This window comes from Anastrepha obliqua, chromosome 1, assembly GCF_027943255.1.
Source record: "Anastrepha obliqua isolate idAnaObli1 chromosome 1, idAnaObli1_1.0, whole genome shotgun sequence".
In the NCBI taxonomy this organism is placed as follows: Eukaryota; Metazoa; Arthropoda; class Insecta; order Diptera; family Tephritidae; genus Anastrepha; species Anastrepha obliqua.
Genome location: NC_072892.1, coordinates 149,530,576 through 149,546,973, shown reverse-complemented (window position 1 = coordinate 149,546,973; position 16,398 = coordinate 149,530,576). Strand labels below are relative to the sequence as shown.

The following is a 16,398-nucleotide window of genomic DNA, read 5'->3' as shown; positions in this document are numbered from 1 at the left end:
AGTGCCCGCCTAACGTGATCACGATCTCATTGTTTGCTCTCCGTTTGCTTAGCAAGACTGTTTTCGTCTTCAGCACTGCAAGTTCCATTTGTGCTGCTATCTCTATCTCTATCTCTCTCTGTCTCTGTATATCTCTATCTCTCTCTGCCTCTGTCTCTATCTCTATCTCTATCTTGTTTTTTGTTTTTTTTGTGGAGGAGGGGCTGCATCAAAAGCTTATGGCCGAAGCCGTGGGGTGGGATTTTAACCCAACTAAACCCCCTGATGTCCTACGGTATGTCCTCCTAGAACTTCACCGTTAAGTAGTACGTCAGGAGCCCGTTGTGAGTATATTATTACTCAATCGTCTGTTATTGTTATTCTGTTCTGTACATTGTGTTAAGGAGCTCTTTCTAGGGACCTACGTGCATATTCGGCGTATTGAAGGTTCTTCATGATATTTGCGGCCACTACACATGTCATTTTCCAGTTCTTCGGTTTCGCACATATATGGGATACGATTTGTCTCACTTATGTTTTCACCAAACGGCCCCTCAAGCATACTTCGCTCATTAATGAAGCGCGGGCATAGGAACAAGATATGCCTCTCAGTTTCTTGTACTTCGGGGCACTGCGGGCAGTACGGGTGCTTTGAAGCAACCGTGTCCAGTCAGCAACTGCGTGATACAAAAATCAATTTATCCGTGTTTTTGCTCAATCCACCTCGCAATGTTTGGAATCAGTTCAAAGGTCCACCTACCTTTCTCGGATTGCTCCCATCGTATCTGCCATTCTTCAGTTATTCCCAGCCTTTCTTCTTTTTTAGTCACGTTCGACGGTTTCTGCCCAATGGTGTTATGTAACCTATACATCTCAACCGCGAGAAGGTTGGTATGAACCATTCCCGTTCTCACATGGATTTCGTCATCTGAGACAGTGCGTGGCTAATATGTGTTGGTGGTACGATGGTTTCGTCTCTGCTCAGATTGGTGCTGCATACAGAATCACTGAGCTCGTGACTGTTAACAGGAGTCTCCGTATACTTGCGCGAGGGATGCCAACATTACGCATTTGTCTAGCCAACGCGTGTTTTATTCTTACGGCTTTTTCACTGACTGACTGTAAATGCTTAAAGGTCATTTTCGAGTCAATGAGTACTCCCAGATATTTGATATATTACTGCGACCTTATATCATGGTCAGCTACCGTAATTACTAACTCTTCACCTACCCGTCGTGTTGTCAGTAATACGACTTCAGTTTTTTGAGCTGCAAGTTCTAACTTCACATTTTTAAGCCATCTTCTAATTCTTACAATTGCATCGTTGCATAACGCTTGCAACAGGTCCAGATGCGTACCTACAACCACCAACGCAATGTCGTCTGCGTATCTCTATCTCTATGTCTATCTCTTTTGAACCTTATCAATTTTTAAAGATGAGCCCATATAGAATGGATCCCAAATAATGCTGCAATATTCGAGGTTTGATCTCACAAGAGAAAAATACAAGAGAAAAATACAGCGTAGAAATATCCTTTAACTCCCTTGAATTCCTTATTACAAAGCCAAGCATAGATCTAGACTTGGCAATCATAAAGTCTATATGTTTGGAAAACGACATTTTCGATGTAAATATGTCTTTTTTTCGTAAATTTTTGTGAGAGTGGTGGTGCCCAACTTGTAATCGAAATCAATCGTAACTTTTCGTCTACTGAATGACATGTGCTGGCATTTACCAGCATTGAGAGGTAAGGAGTTATCATCACACCAAGCTTCCAATCTGGTTAAGTCTTCTTGAAGTCTTATGCAGTCAGTTAAGTTCTCTACCCGACTGTAAATTTTCAGGTCATCTGCATACATCAGACAACGTGATGTCTCGAAAACGTCTGGAATGTCATTAACAAACATTAAGAACAATAGTGGCCCAAGATGGCTACCTTGAGGTACGCCTGAAGTAACTTTGATGGCATCAGATCTCTATCTCTATCTCTATTTCTATCTCTATCTCTATCTCTATCTCTATCTCTATCTCTATCTCTATCTCTATCTCTATCTCTATCTCTATCTCTATCTCTATCTCTATCTCTATCTCTATCTCTATCTCTATCTCTATCTCTATCTCTATCTCTATCTCTATCTCTATCTCTATCTCTATCTCTATCTCTATCTCTATCTCTATCTCTATCTCTATCTCTATCTCTATCTCTATCTCTATCTCTATCTCTATCTCTATCTCTATCTCTATCTCTATCTCTATCTCTATCTCTATCTCTATCTCTATCTCTATCTCTATCTCTATCTCTATCTCTATCTCTATCTCTATCTCTATCTCTATCTCTATCTCTATCTCTATCTCTATCTCTATCTCTATCTCTTTCTCTATCTCTATCTCTTTCTCTATCTCTATCTCTATCTCTATCTCTATCTCTATCTCTATCTCTATCTCTATCTCTATCTCTATCTCTATCTCCATCTCCATCTCCATCTCCATCTTCATCTCTATCTCTATCTCTTTCTCAATCTCTATCTCTATCTCTATCTCTATCTCTATCTCTATGCTCTAACAAAAGCACTTCACCAAAGCGGTTAAGTCGTTCAAAATGCTTACCTGTTCGCTCGACTTAAGTGAGTTATGAGCATGAACGAGTTTGCTGTATGGATTTATTAATAAAAGTATAAAAGTGTCCAAATTACTTGAGTAGAATACCATAAGAGCTTTCAAATGCTTCTGAAAATCTTGTATTTCCAAAGATTAAATTTAAAGTCCAAAAAGGGTGCGTAAAATATGCACTTATGGCAGTGTAAATGGCTGCTCTTTGCGACTGTCATTCTGTGTATTCGATAATTAAGTTGAGCTGTACTGCTGAAGGTCTAATGGAGTATTAAAAAAAAAACAAAAAATATGCGTAAGCGCTTACCGACAGCAGATTCAAATAAATACGAACACTTTTCCATTTATACATGTCAGAGTGCAGCACCGCATGCCGGCCTGATGGACCACAGTTTCTCTTCCCCTTACACTACATATACTATATTATACTCGTACAATATTTATTAAAAGCAATTTTGTTTTGCTCTTCGGTTTCTTAACTTACACAGGACGTGCAGGACGACTTGACTGGATGCCGGTTGTCCAACACCATTGTTGGCTGTGCAAATATAGACGCCGCCCTTGTGCCGGTCCACGTTCTCGATTGACAGGATGTGTGAGTGTAGTTTCTCTTCGCCTGTTGGAGAAAATCGGCACACAAAATGTGAATGAAATAAATTTACTTTTGCGATGGAATAACTGAGTGATTGAATGGAGAGCGTGTACAAGGTGGAGGGGCAAAAAGGGGCAAACAGGAAGTGGTGGATATATTTATGCCAATATATACACATACAAACGATGTTGGAAGCAGGATATGGAAAAATAAGTGGTTAACAGAGTCAACTGCAAAAAATTAAAAATAAATATGAAGAAGTGACGAAAAGAAATAATAAAATGCATACTGGCGATATGAACAAAAATAATAATAAAAATAGCAAACGATTTCGGAGAATGTGAGTCAATAAAATTGAATGGAAATTTTAATTAAATAAATGGGTATAAGTGAGCTTTACATATAAATTTAAAAGTGAAAGTGGGACTTTAGAGCAGTGGCCATATTCCAGGTCTCTAAAGTTCGAGTTCTCTTTTAGGTTTCAAAGTAAATGCCTATTTCGAATGCGAACTCATTTATCAGCCTATTGAGGTGCATAGTACAAGGTCGGAAAATTTTGAATAATAAAGGGATTTTCAATAAGGGCGGGTAGATGTTGAAATGGAATAAAATGGCGTTTGCTGTGCGGCACGTAGCGCCGTCCTGCTGGAACCACATGTCGTCTAGGTCCATATGGTTCAATATGGGCGATAAGAAATTGGAAGGGCTACCACGTCTACCGAAAAATGGGCGCAATGGGCGCAATGCGCGCAACGTTTGCGTTAATGAACACTCATTTTGATAACAAAGTTGTATCATTTGAAAATGTTTCTCTATCGTGTAACTTGCCATGATGATTTGGCATAAACAACTGAATAATAAACAAAAGATTTGACAGATGTCACTAAAACAAAATGGCTACCACAGGGCGCCAAAATCGACTCGCACCAATTGAAAAACCCTATAAATATTATTTCGACATACCTCCCGTGTGCCTATTGACAGATGACGATTCATTGGGTGGAATTTGCAATTATGTTTAGGCATAATTCGGGCCTTAACTCAACAATTCTTGGCCGAATGAATCTTAAAATATTTCTGGCTTGTTCACACAAACTCTATCTTCGAAAAAGTTACACAGGAAATGGTCAAAAGGCTGCTCAACATTTTCCCGGGCATTTTTTATTGCCCAGATATTCCACTTTTCGTTTTTTGTTTGTTTCTTTTCCGTTCAAATGAAATTGGATTACATCTGAGAAGACATTTTTGCCGTTAAACAATTGGGTTTTCAAGTGTAAAATTGACGTTGACGTTGTCGATGTTCAAATGGCTTCAGCTTTTGCATCAACTGAATTTTGTATGCCAAAGGGTCACACATTTTTGTAAAAATTGCCAAAAGGTTTGCAGTGGTTCTCTTACACAAAAACTACATACAGATATTTTCTTCCAAAAAAATGTAACACAAAATAAATAAAAAATATTTATTAAGTATTAGAAATTATAAGGAGAATAATAAAAAAATACTAATTGTTTTTCCATAAATGGAGGGACCTGCAGTTTTGTGCAGTCTTCGAATGACAGAACTTTTTTCATGCCAGAAATAAAGTCGTTGATTTGCCATTTCCAGCTGAGGGGCGACCGCTATTAGAAAATACTTAAATAAAACTTGTTTGGGGAAATAAAAATAAATAGGCTCAAAATCGTGTTCGCTGAGGTGCGACCGATTTTAGAAACCACTTTTTTCTATCATTTGGCGAAATAAAAAACTAAATTAAAAATAAATAGTCTCGAAATTAGTTTTAGAGCGATGTTTCCCTGTAAATTTTTTGCGGAATGTCTAGTAGAATACCACTTTTTTCTATCATTTGGCGAAATAAAAAACAAAATTAAAAATAAAGAGTCTCGGAATTAGTTTTAGAGCGATGCTTCCCTGTACATTTTTTGTCCGGGATATGAAGTAGAATACTTCAGTCGGTTGTATTTTTTAATTCCAAATTGACTCACCCTAACCCACCTATTCATAAATGTTATTCTGCTCATATTTTATATGTAAGTTCACTACTGCCACACGAGATATGCGAAAGCTGTTAAGCATCACAAACGCTTCAAGTTTTTCACTTTTGTGGACATACCTAAATATTTCAGAATTTTTTAAAGAAAGAAAAATAATAAAGGAAAAATAAGATAAACACAAATAGAACTTTTGCTTAACATTGAGCAGGAAAGTTTCAAATAAAAATAAATGTAAAAATGTGAATAGTAAAATGCAAAATTAACAAGCAGGTGCGTGAGCAGGTGGTGCAAGAGGGAGGTCAGCAAAGGGAGAGAATATGCAAAGTATGTTTATTTCAAATGTTTTATAACTTATTCAAATCTTACCATTGGGCAATATATTATTCTTACGACTCCAAGTTACATTCGGCGTCGGATTACCGGAGGCCGAGCACTCAATACGCACCGAAGAGCCCTTTTTGACTTGCAAATGTCCGCCAGTGCTAATGTGATGGATCCTTGGTGGCACTGTGGTAGGCAGGCAACAGCAAACAGTAAACAGCAAAAGGCCAATTGTAAGAAAGTGCAAAAGAAAGAAAGGGAAAATAACATTAGAAATATGTAAAATAGGTATGTGTTAGCAAAAAGTATGTAGAGCAAAGCTGAACAGAGCAACAGGAGGACGTGGCGTATACGCAACGCCATTGCAACCAAGTCAAGTGCGAACGAAAAGGGACAGTCAAAGAGTGGCTGTGATACTAGAATTGGTGTTACTCAAGTCTAAGCACAATAGAATGTGCATTGTTTTTGCATTTGTTTGTGTATTTGCACTGTATGGGTATTTGCATTGATGTTTTCTGAAATTTCTATAATTGCTTGCGTCTCCCATCGACAGGAATTTAATTCAATGCTTCGGAATTTTCCGACGTAACAAAAGGTTTCATCTCAAACTCCTTCTGCTATAGCATTTCCGGCTAACCAGAATTCACCCCTTCTCCACATGTGCATGCTTAAGTGTAACTATCTGTTTGTGTGGGAAATTATTTTACAACTGTTTTCAAATTAAGTTTTAAGGGAAATGTAAGCCCCAATGCAGCAATTTAACAATTCCTAACATTTTATGTAAATCACTGATATTTTCCCAAAATCGGTGTACTTTTAGCTTTGGAAGGGTGCATAAATAAGAAGCAACACGGGCAATAAAGTACGCTTGGGATATTTGACCTATTTACCGCCCACAGGTGTGGTTTGTGGTAGGGAGTAAGCGTTTGTAATTATTATTCGCCTTTTATTTTAACCCGGAAAACTAGAATAATTTAGCAGACAAGTTGTAGAAGAGGCAGCCTAGCAACTTTTTTATTTCAGCAAGAAGCTGTTATATCTCGAAATACATGTAACTACATTTAAGTTTATTATGAAAGGTTAGGTGTGTGAAAAATCTTGCGCAAATGGACTCATTTCGATTGCCATTCACCCGGATATGGCTATGAATCATTGGTTTCTTTTTTTTTTGTTTTGACTTTCGAAGGCAGATACTTTGATGCGTTGGTACTTTTTTGGAATTTACACAAATTAGTATTATATAGGGTTTTCCAATAGCAGCGGTTATGAACGAATGGTTTGCGCTATCGAGAGATGACTAACGATTTTTTATGACCGGAATTGTATGGAAATGATCCGGACAACGTTTATTTTTCCACAAGACGGCGCTACGTGCCACACAAGCCACGAAACCATTGATATTTAACGGGCAAAGTTTCCGGACCGTGTTATCTTTCGAAGAGGTGATCACAATTGGCCACCGAGAACGAGAAGGTCTACGCCAACAGCCCAGGGTCGATTCAACAGCCCAGGGGAATTCGTGAGGCTATCGAGGAACATAGGGTAGCCACTTTGCAACTCGGTTACGGAAAATTTCATGAAGAGAATATTGTCCCTTAAGCGTGGTCGTAGAGGTCATTTGCTTGATGTTTGTTTCCACTATTAACGGCATACCTCCCTCTTTACAAAGGAAATAAACATCCGATCATTTATATTAAAAAATAGCATTTTTCTTTGAATATCAAAAAAACACCTCTTATTGGAGAACCCTTTAGTGTAGGAGTCAAACTTCAATTTGAGTATCAGCCGCCAGCACGTCAGATTTTCAAGGAAAGTGGGAGCAAAACACCCGAAAGCACGTTTTTACACCAGAGTGGACAATTTCGGGCTCATTAATGGTGTGCAATACATAAATTAAATAAATATCAGAAAAATCGTAAACTTCGGTGACCTTTAATATATTTATATAAAAATACCTAAAAAGAATGCAGGATGCTTGAAAAGTATAATTACACAATTTGTAACATCTTGTCTGCCAACTTCTCTGTTCGAATACGTAAAATCTGGGCAGCGGATTTGATCTGACTTTCCCTGATTCCTACTTTATAACCTAAGAACAGAAATTACTATCCACATAGCGCTGGCATCGCAATATTTGTTGATGTGAAAGTATTTGTTGTGCAGCCTATGTGTAGCAAAAAACGCACATCTACCTACGCAAAGAATGTTTAACTTCGAAAAGCTGCAATCACAACAGACAGCCAGAAGATTCGCCACTCGACTCTCACTCCTGCACTCAGACAGCACTGCCTAACAAAGCGGCATGCACGAGCAATGGAGCAACATTTCTCGTTCTCTACGTACCGTACCGTCGGATTCCAGCGAGCCCGAAAAAACAATTGGTACGACGAGGAATGTCATGCTGCCGCAGAAAGAAAAGATGCCGCCTATAGAGCCACGCTGTGATCAGGCGCAACGCGAGCCATGTGGGATCGCTACAGAGAGCTGAAAAAGGAAGAGAGACGTAATATCCGAAAGACGAAACGAGAGGCGGAAATACGAGAGTTCGAGGAGCTTGAGATACTGTCCAATTGTAGCAACGCCCGAAAATTTTACCAGAAAGTTCGGCGGCTTACAGAAGGTTTTAAGAGCAGGGCGTTTTCCCGTAAGAACAAAGACGGCGATCCGGTGACTGACTGCTCTTAAATTATGGAGGGAACACTTCTCAAACCTGTTAAACAGTGAAAGCTGCGCATGTCACCGAGAATGTGAAGATCCCGATACCCCAATCGACGACGACGGAATTGACGTTCCGCTACCCGACCATTACGAGGTGAGAACAGCGATAATTCGGCTAAAGAACAACAAAGCCGCGGGTGCTGACGGACTGCCGGCTGAGCTATTGAAACATGGCGGCGAGGAGCTGGTAAGGTGCATACATCAGCTCCTATGCAAAATATGGTCGGATGAAAGCATGCCTACCTATTGGAATTTAAGTGTGCTCTGCCCAATCCATAAGAAGGACGATCCTGCAATCTGTGCCACTTACCGCGGGATTAGTCTTCTAAATATCGCCAATAAGGTTCTAGCGAGCGTATTGTGTGAAAGGCTGAAGCCCACCGTCAACCAACTGATTGGACCTTATCAGTGTGGCTTTACACCTGGAAAGTCTACCATCGACCAAATATTCACAATACGCCAAATCTTGGAAAATACCCACGAAAGGAGAATCGACACACACCATCTTTTCGTCGATTTCAAAGCTGCATACGACAGTACGAAAAGGAGTTTCCTGTATCCCGCGATGTCTGAATTTGGTATCCCCGCAAAACTAATACGGCTATGCAAGATGACGTTGCTCAACACCAGCAGCGCCGTCAGAATTGGAAAGGACCTCTCCGAGCCGTTTGATACCAAACGAGGTTTCAGACAGGGTGACTCTCTGTCGTATGACTTCTTTAACCTGATGTTAGAGAGGATCGTACGAGCCGCAGAACTTCATCGCTCAGGCACAATATTTTATAAGAGCGTACAATTGTTGGCCTATGCCGATGACATCGATATCATCGGCCTTAGCAACCGCGCTGTTGGTTCAGCCTTCTCCAAACTGGATAAATAGGCAAAGTAAATGGGCCTGGTGGTGAACGAGGACAAACCGAAGTACCTGCTGTCTTCAAACAAACAGTCGGCGCACTCGCGTATCGGCACCCACGTCACTGTAGACAGTTATAATTTCGAGGTTGTAAAAGACTTCGTCTATTTAGGAACCAGCATTAACACCGATAACAATGTCAGCCTTGAAATCCAACGTAGAGTTTCTCTTGCCAACAACTTTGGGCTAAGTAGGCAACTGAGCAGTAAAGTCCTCTCTCAACGAATAAAACTAACACTCTACAAGACTCTCATCATGCCCGTACTAACGTATGGCGCAGAAGCTTGAACGATGACTACATCCGATGAAGCGACGCTTGGATCGTTTGAGAGAAAGATTCTGCGTAAGATTTTTGGACCTTTCCACGTTGGCAACGGCGAATATCGCAGGCGATGGAACGATGAACTGTATGAGCTTTACGACGACATAGAATAAAGATCGCAGCGAATAAAGATCCAGCGGCTGCGCTGGCTGGGTCATGTCGTCCGAATGGATAAAAACGCTCCGGCTTTGAAAGTATTCGATGATGTTCCAGCTGGTGGTAGCAAAGGAAGAGGAAGGCCTCCTCTGCGTTAGAAAGATCAGGTGGAGAAGGACTTGGCTTCACTTGGTGTGTCCAGTTGGCGCCGATTAGCATGAGAAAGAAACGACTGGCGCGCTTTGTTAAACTCGGCCAAAATCGCGTAAGCGGTGATCGCGCCAGTTAAGAAGAGGGAAAGTAATTGTTGAAAGTTCATATTTTTTTAAACCTACATACATTTGCTAGAGGAAAGCAAATGCTTTTTCAAAAAATATCCTGCTAGGTAATGCTCGGATGGAGAAACGCAATATTTGATGCCTTTTTTCTTGTTTGTTTTTTTCTTTTTTGTTTTTGGTCCTTCAATGAGAGATCACATTGAGAGATCGCTGCTTCTCGCCTTCAATTGCTGGCATTTTAAATACCAAAAGCAAAACACCAATTTTAAAGAGGCAATTTAGTATTGAATAAATGTGTATTTGTGAGCGCCAAATAGAAATTCTCTATAGAAAAATTTAACTGCATATACGAGCATGTATGTAGTAAAATGCGAACTTTGTGTCAAGTCACCAATACTTGTGCTACATAGAGAGTCGACTAAAAATTCATAACTTCCTACTGGGTAAATTTGAATTTTGCAATTTCGAGATTAACAGCAAGCGCTTGTGCGAGTGTGAGAGTATGTCATGCTGCTATGCAGTTCTACGCTGCTTATGACAACTGAAGTCTGGATGAATGATGATGCTCTGTGTATTGCGGTGGTTTTTCTCAATTTCATATAAACCTGCATACTCACCCAATGTGTATGTATGTACGTAATATATGTAAATATGTATGCAAGTGTATTCATATTTTACTTGATTAAAAATTTGCGTATACAAATGCAATCTCGCACAAACACATGCATGTACATAAATTACTTTTTAAGCACACCCGCATATATCTGTTTGTATGATAGCTACCCTGTAGGAAAAAATACAATATTAGTGGTAAATATTGTATAAATACCACCAGTTCTCCTATCAGCTCAATCAGTTCGTGCACTATCTGTTTTCCATGGTTTTCCATTCATCCATTAAAAGCGTAACCATAACGAATATTTTTTTCTTTCTTAGAATTAAATAAAACTTCTTTCAGACATAGTAATTGCCTAAACATTCAAAAATTGGTTGAAACTTGCACTAGCTATGAGTAAATCCTAAAAAAAATAAAACAAATTCTGCAAAAATTAATAAAGAAACGTTATGTCTAATTCTCTGGTAGGCAACATCCTATCGGAGGCCATAACAAGCGCCATGACTGATTTGGTTGTTGCCTTGTGAAAACTACGGAACAGGTGGTACTAGGCAGGTTCATAATTTCGCAGTTGGGTCCCTCAACGATACGCAGATCGGTCAGGAGGCGGTGTACTTTCACCCCTGCTGTGGATTCTGGCAATGCATCAATTGTTGAAGAATCTAGAGGAAAGGAGAATACACGTAATGGCCTACGCAGACGATGTTGCAATATGAGCGAGAGCGAAATTCTCAGATACACTCTGCAACATAATGTAAAATGCTTTGAACGATGTAAGCCGGTGGCTGTATCGAGAGGTCTTGGGGTAAATCCCAACAAAATAGATACACAGGACATCTATTCTACGCCCGCCTACCCTTGAAGCAGTCACACTGTCAATTGGGGAAGAGAGCTACCTAAAACTAGTATTAGATAGGAAGCTCTCGTAGAAACAAACGATTAATGATAGAGTAAAAAAAAACAGCAACTACACTCTATACATGCAAAAGAATTGTGGGGGCAAAATGGGGCCTAACCCCAAAAATAGTACACTGGCTATATACAGCAGTGGTATGGCCTATCATGACATACGGTGTCTTAGTCAGGTGGCCAACACTTGAGAAAAGACCAACAGTAAAATGTCTAGAAAGTAGTCAAAGGGGTGCTAGTCTCTACTTAAGCGGGGCACTAAAGACTACGCTCACGGCAGCGATGAATGTCATGCTGCACTTATTACCGAATCGGCACTTAGGTTAAGAGAATCTTCTAACTTAGCACCTTACAGGAGGGGTCACGCAAGAATACTAGACGAATACGCCTTCCTACATCAAACGACAGACTTTTGTAACTCACTAGTGTTGCATTTAAACACATCCTTTACCACAATTTTCCCAACGAGAGAAGATTGGGACAATGGGGTAATGGACAATAGAAGCTGAATCAGCATCTATACTCATGGTACCAAGCTAAATGATCAAGTAGGCGGAGGCTTTCACTCTGAAGGAATGAATGCCAACATCTCATTCCGGTTACCGGATCACTGTAGTTTTTTTCATGCTGAAATTTAGGCAAAGCGAACATACTTATACCTTTACCAACTTGTAAGATGCTTATAGACAAACACACGATCAGAGCTGCCAACAGGCTATGGTCTTAGTTCCTGAACTGTGCAACAAGTAGAATGACGTGGCCGCATTGGAACATGACCCGCCTAAACCGACTGTTGAATCTGAACAGGAGGGATATGAGAAATATTCTTGGGGTTCTAACAGAGCACCGTCTGATAGGTAGGCATTTCAGTAGATCAGGAGCCTCCTATAATGACTATTGCAGAAGCTGTAACGACATTGAAGAAGAAGAGACTATAGAACACTCTCTATGCGGGTGCGTGGCTCTGGATAGAAGAAGGTTCAATATTTTAGGAAAAGGTTCCCTGAATAACTTGGCAGCAGTAGCCAATATAAAAATAAATAAAAGTCTTGTAGATATATTATAGCCACAGCTTGGTTCAATGAGGACAATGCAGAGTGAGGAGAGGGGACAGCCCTGGTGATATCACAATGGGCCTACAGCAGGCTTAGGTGTGTCAGCCGACAACCACTATACCTACCTACCTACAGCCTGTCTAACAGAAACGAGACCGGTCAAATTCAAACTTAGAGTTCCGTTACACACAGACGAATCTTCCTTTCGGGTGAATAGTTGCTGACATTAGGCCCACTGTATTGCTGATAATCGACAACTTCAACTTCAACTGTTAAGCATCCAGTTAAGGTTCATGTTTGGGGCTGCTTCATCGGGAAAAGATTTGCCCGTTTATTTGAATTTACCGCCAATTTCAATGTAGTTTTGATAAATAAAGTTTACCAAAAAGTATTATTAATATTATTGGCGAAGATTTTTGCGATAACTAGGCAATCTGAGAATTTACAAGAAGCAACAAGCCCAAGCGTCGAAGCCCAAGTTGTGTAGAGTGAAAACAGCAAAATGGGATTGAAACCTTGGATTGGCCTTTACGGTCGCCCACTGCCGACCATAGGACGGGATAGTCGTCTGTTGCTTACAGCGCAAGGCCAACTTGCAAGATGGAAGGGACACTTTGCGTCAGTATCAAACCATATCTTGACCGATGAGGCTCCAACAATTGCTAACGGCTTAGTTCCGCTTAATAACACCACTCGAATAGGAGCCAATGCTCTCAGTGTCAACGAAGTAAAAGCCGCTATTAAATTATTACCGAACAACAAAGCAGCAGGGATCGATGGCATTCCTGCTGAAGTCTTCACGGCGCCCTCCGCTTTCGTTGCCGAATTGCTGCACTCTCTCATCAGCAAAGCCTGGGGTAACGAGAATTTTTCATCTGAATGGAATAATGGCGCCCGTGTTATTCCTCTTAGTAATAAGAGACATCCTCGAAGCAGACTTAAGCCCTCATCACAACTGCGGTCTTAAACTGAGGATGGCTAGCACGCTACGCACGATGCCTCCTTGCACATCGCCTAACCCAACTTAAGTAAATGGGTTCTGCGCTTTATTAAAATCAATTTTGACAAGTGGTGAAGGTGATAGGCCTGGCAAATAAAATGGATTGGTGCGTGGAGATTGCTAAAGTTACGCCGGGCGCAAACGAAATCTGGGGTAGTGTAAGAGGTGAGTCACTTCTTGATTTTATTACTACTAACAATATAATGGTAGTCCTGGATCTCTCGCTCACTAGCGAATAGCATTTCGTGTTGGCGGGTGGAGCTTCCTTGTCAGACCATCGGTATATTCGATTTGATCTAATAGGGGAAGTTGAAGATATCTTTCAGATCAGAAATGTTAGAAAGACCAATTGGTCGCTATATCAATTCCACTTGGAGCAATATATAGGGACTCAGAGCGGAAGAATCACTAACTCTCAATAATTTAATTTTGAAGTTAACAAACTGAAGAACCTAATAACGACAACAGTTGCGAACTGGTTACGCAGAAGTGTACCAGGAATACTTCTTGGTGGAGTAAGGAGTTGAAAGTTCGCCAGAGGAAAGCCCGTCAGCTCTTCAATAGCGCCAAGGCAACTGGAGACTGGAACTCTTATAGAAGGGCCTTAATGGCGTACAATAGGGAGCTGAGAAAATCCAAGAGAGACTCATGGAGGAAGCACTGTGAGGAGATCGAATCCCTACCAGTGGCTACAAGACTTCAAAAGTCACTCGGGAAAGATGAATTAAATGGGCTTTCTACTCTCAAGAAGGCTAACGGTAGTTTTAGGGAGAGCCTGGAAGAAACGGGACAGCTTTTGCTGGACACTCACTTTCCGGACTGTGTCAGTGCGGGTGAGGATAAATGTGGGCGTATGCTGCCCAATCAATAAAGCAAGAGGGGCATTCAGGATATAACACTCTACATAGCAAAAAAACCAACTGAGTTCCAATTTAAAGGAGTCTTTTTTTTTTTGTTTTTTGGTGTGTGAGGTAGGGTTCAAAATGTCTTCGCACTTACAGCGACCGCCGTCTACTGCGTCGTGTGGTTTGGCCACTAAAACGATCCCTCCTCTCCTTCTGGGGAGACACCCTTCCCGGAATTGCTTTCTATATTACTTCAGGAGGGCCCAGAACGGCATCCATAAAGGACCAATTCTATTCACCCACGTCTGGGTCCACGATATTTGTAGCCAACTTTCATGCTATAGGCTCGTCTTCTTGTGTCTCTATCTGGGCGGCTTCACTTTGTTGCGCTGGGTCGAGATGTATCTGTTTTTTCGTAGTCCGTTCTCGATGTTTTCAATTACCGCGTTCCAGCAGGCTCTTTAAGTCGAGTGTGCTGTTGATACTACTGTCTAAAGATTATATTCGAAATTTTCTTGCAAGCAAAAAAAAAAATGCCAAACAAGGAATTGGAACTTAATCGCAGACAAATTGATAATTAAACTACTGGATTATTCTAGTAAAAGGTAAACTAGTGGGATCTCTTCTATTCAATACCATTATCTGAACTGGAATGCTTCCATACTTGTTGGGATTTTCCCTACAGGGTGTACATCTATTTATTTGTATGTGTGTGTGCATTAGAGCTTATCTAACATTCACGACATGGAAATTGTTATATGCTTCAGAATATTTTCAGTTTCAATTTTCTGTATTAGACTTTCTTCTGGTTAGTCACATAACTGGTCGTACACACACCCACACACACACACACACACGCAAGCACAAATGCACGCTTAGCTGTTGTCCAGCAACTCTGTAAGTTTGTGCCCGGGGTCTGCAAGTTTGTCCCGCTCTCCCCTGTGGTTTTATGCAGTGCTTAGTTCTAAGTTTACTTCTCTCCAAGCTCTGATTTTCCGAAAGAATCAAAATTTATGGAGATAAAAGGAAAACTTGCACCACAATGCCAAACATGCCGCATGCCAGACAATGCGAAGTTTTGCGACAAAGCGGGAGAGAGAAAAGAATTTGGCTTTTTCTTCATGGTTACTTAAGAAAACAAAATTATGGAAATTTGCATTGGCTCGCTGATAATATAGTTTGCATGTGGTAGTTAGGGGATATTTTATTTGTACGAGAGTAATAGAGAAGTTATGTGAGTTAGGAAAGTGTGAATCGAATGGACTACATAAGAATTTAATAAAACTAAAAGTAGTGATAGAAAATAGAGGGTGGCACAAAATTAATCAACAATTTTGTTTTTAAATACATTTTTTAGTACACAAACAAACTATTCGGGAGATTACGCACAGGCATTTGCGGACAACGTTGCGAAGAGTCCCTTCGCTTTTGAATATCTGCAGGAAAGTGCAGAAAACTCTGGATCTGACTGACACTTGTTGCTGTGCGAATGGGCTATCGGCAAACCCCACTAAGACTGGTATTGTCCTCTTCACCAGAAGGAGGAAGCTTGATAGACCTATTCTGCCTAAGCTAAAAGGAGTCACAATCCAGCTATGCAAGGAAATTAAATATCTTGGAGTAATCCTCGATAGTAAGCTCCTGTGGAAATCACACGTTAAAACAAATACATCCAAAGCACTGACAGCTTTCTGGAAGTGCAAATGTGTCTTTGAGAAAACATGGGGCCTTTCTCCTAGCAAGGTCCTATGGATCTACACGGCTATGATAAGATCTATTATCACCTATGCTTCAGTGATCTGGATGAGTAGACGCTCTCTCGTGGGAGTTCGGAGGACCTTATCGATACGAGGGGTGCCTTTTATGTGTCGCGATTGGCAACCCTGGTGTTGCAATCTGCCAACTGACAGCTGTATCGCAAAGTTTGACATTTTTTGGCTTTTACGTACTCAGAACGTTTTAAAATACCAGCGCTATTTGTGTTGTTTACAGTAACTTAAAAGATTCATCTCGGTCCAAAAATGGAATTAAATCGTGAACATTTTCGTGCGATTATTTTTTACAACTTTCGACGTGGATTAACTCAGCAACATTGCATGGATGAACTTAATTCATTTTTTGGCGATGACCAGTGTTTATCGATGGTATGGT

The 16,398-nt window shown here is 40.5% G+C and overlaps 1 protein-coding gene across 1 annotated transcript in view; it reads right to left on the bottom strand.

The window, feature by feature from the left end:
* Positions 1-16,398, bottom strand: part of LOC129237721 (lachesin) — a 264,086-nt gene that overhangs the window by 160,660 nt on the left and 87,028 nt on the right. Inside the window, exons 4-5 of the mRNA XM_054872631.1 lie at positions 5,541-5,681; positions 3,075-3,206 (exon numbers count right to left, since the gene is read on the bottom strand). Of these exons, the coding sequence (XP_054728606.1) occupies positions 3,075-3,206; positions 5,541-5,681 (273 nt within the window). The remainder of the gene's footprint in view (positions 1-3,074; positions 3,207-5,540; positions 5,682-16,398) is intronic.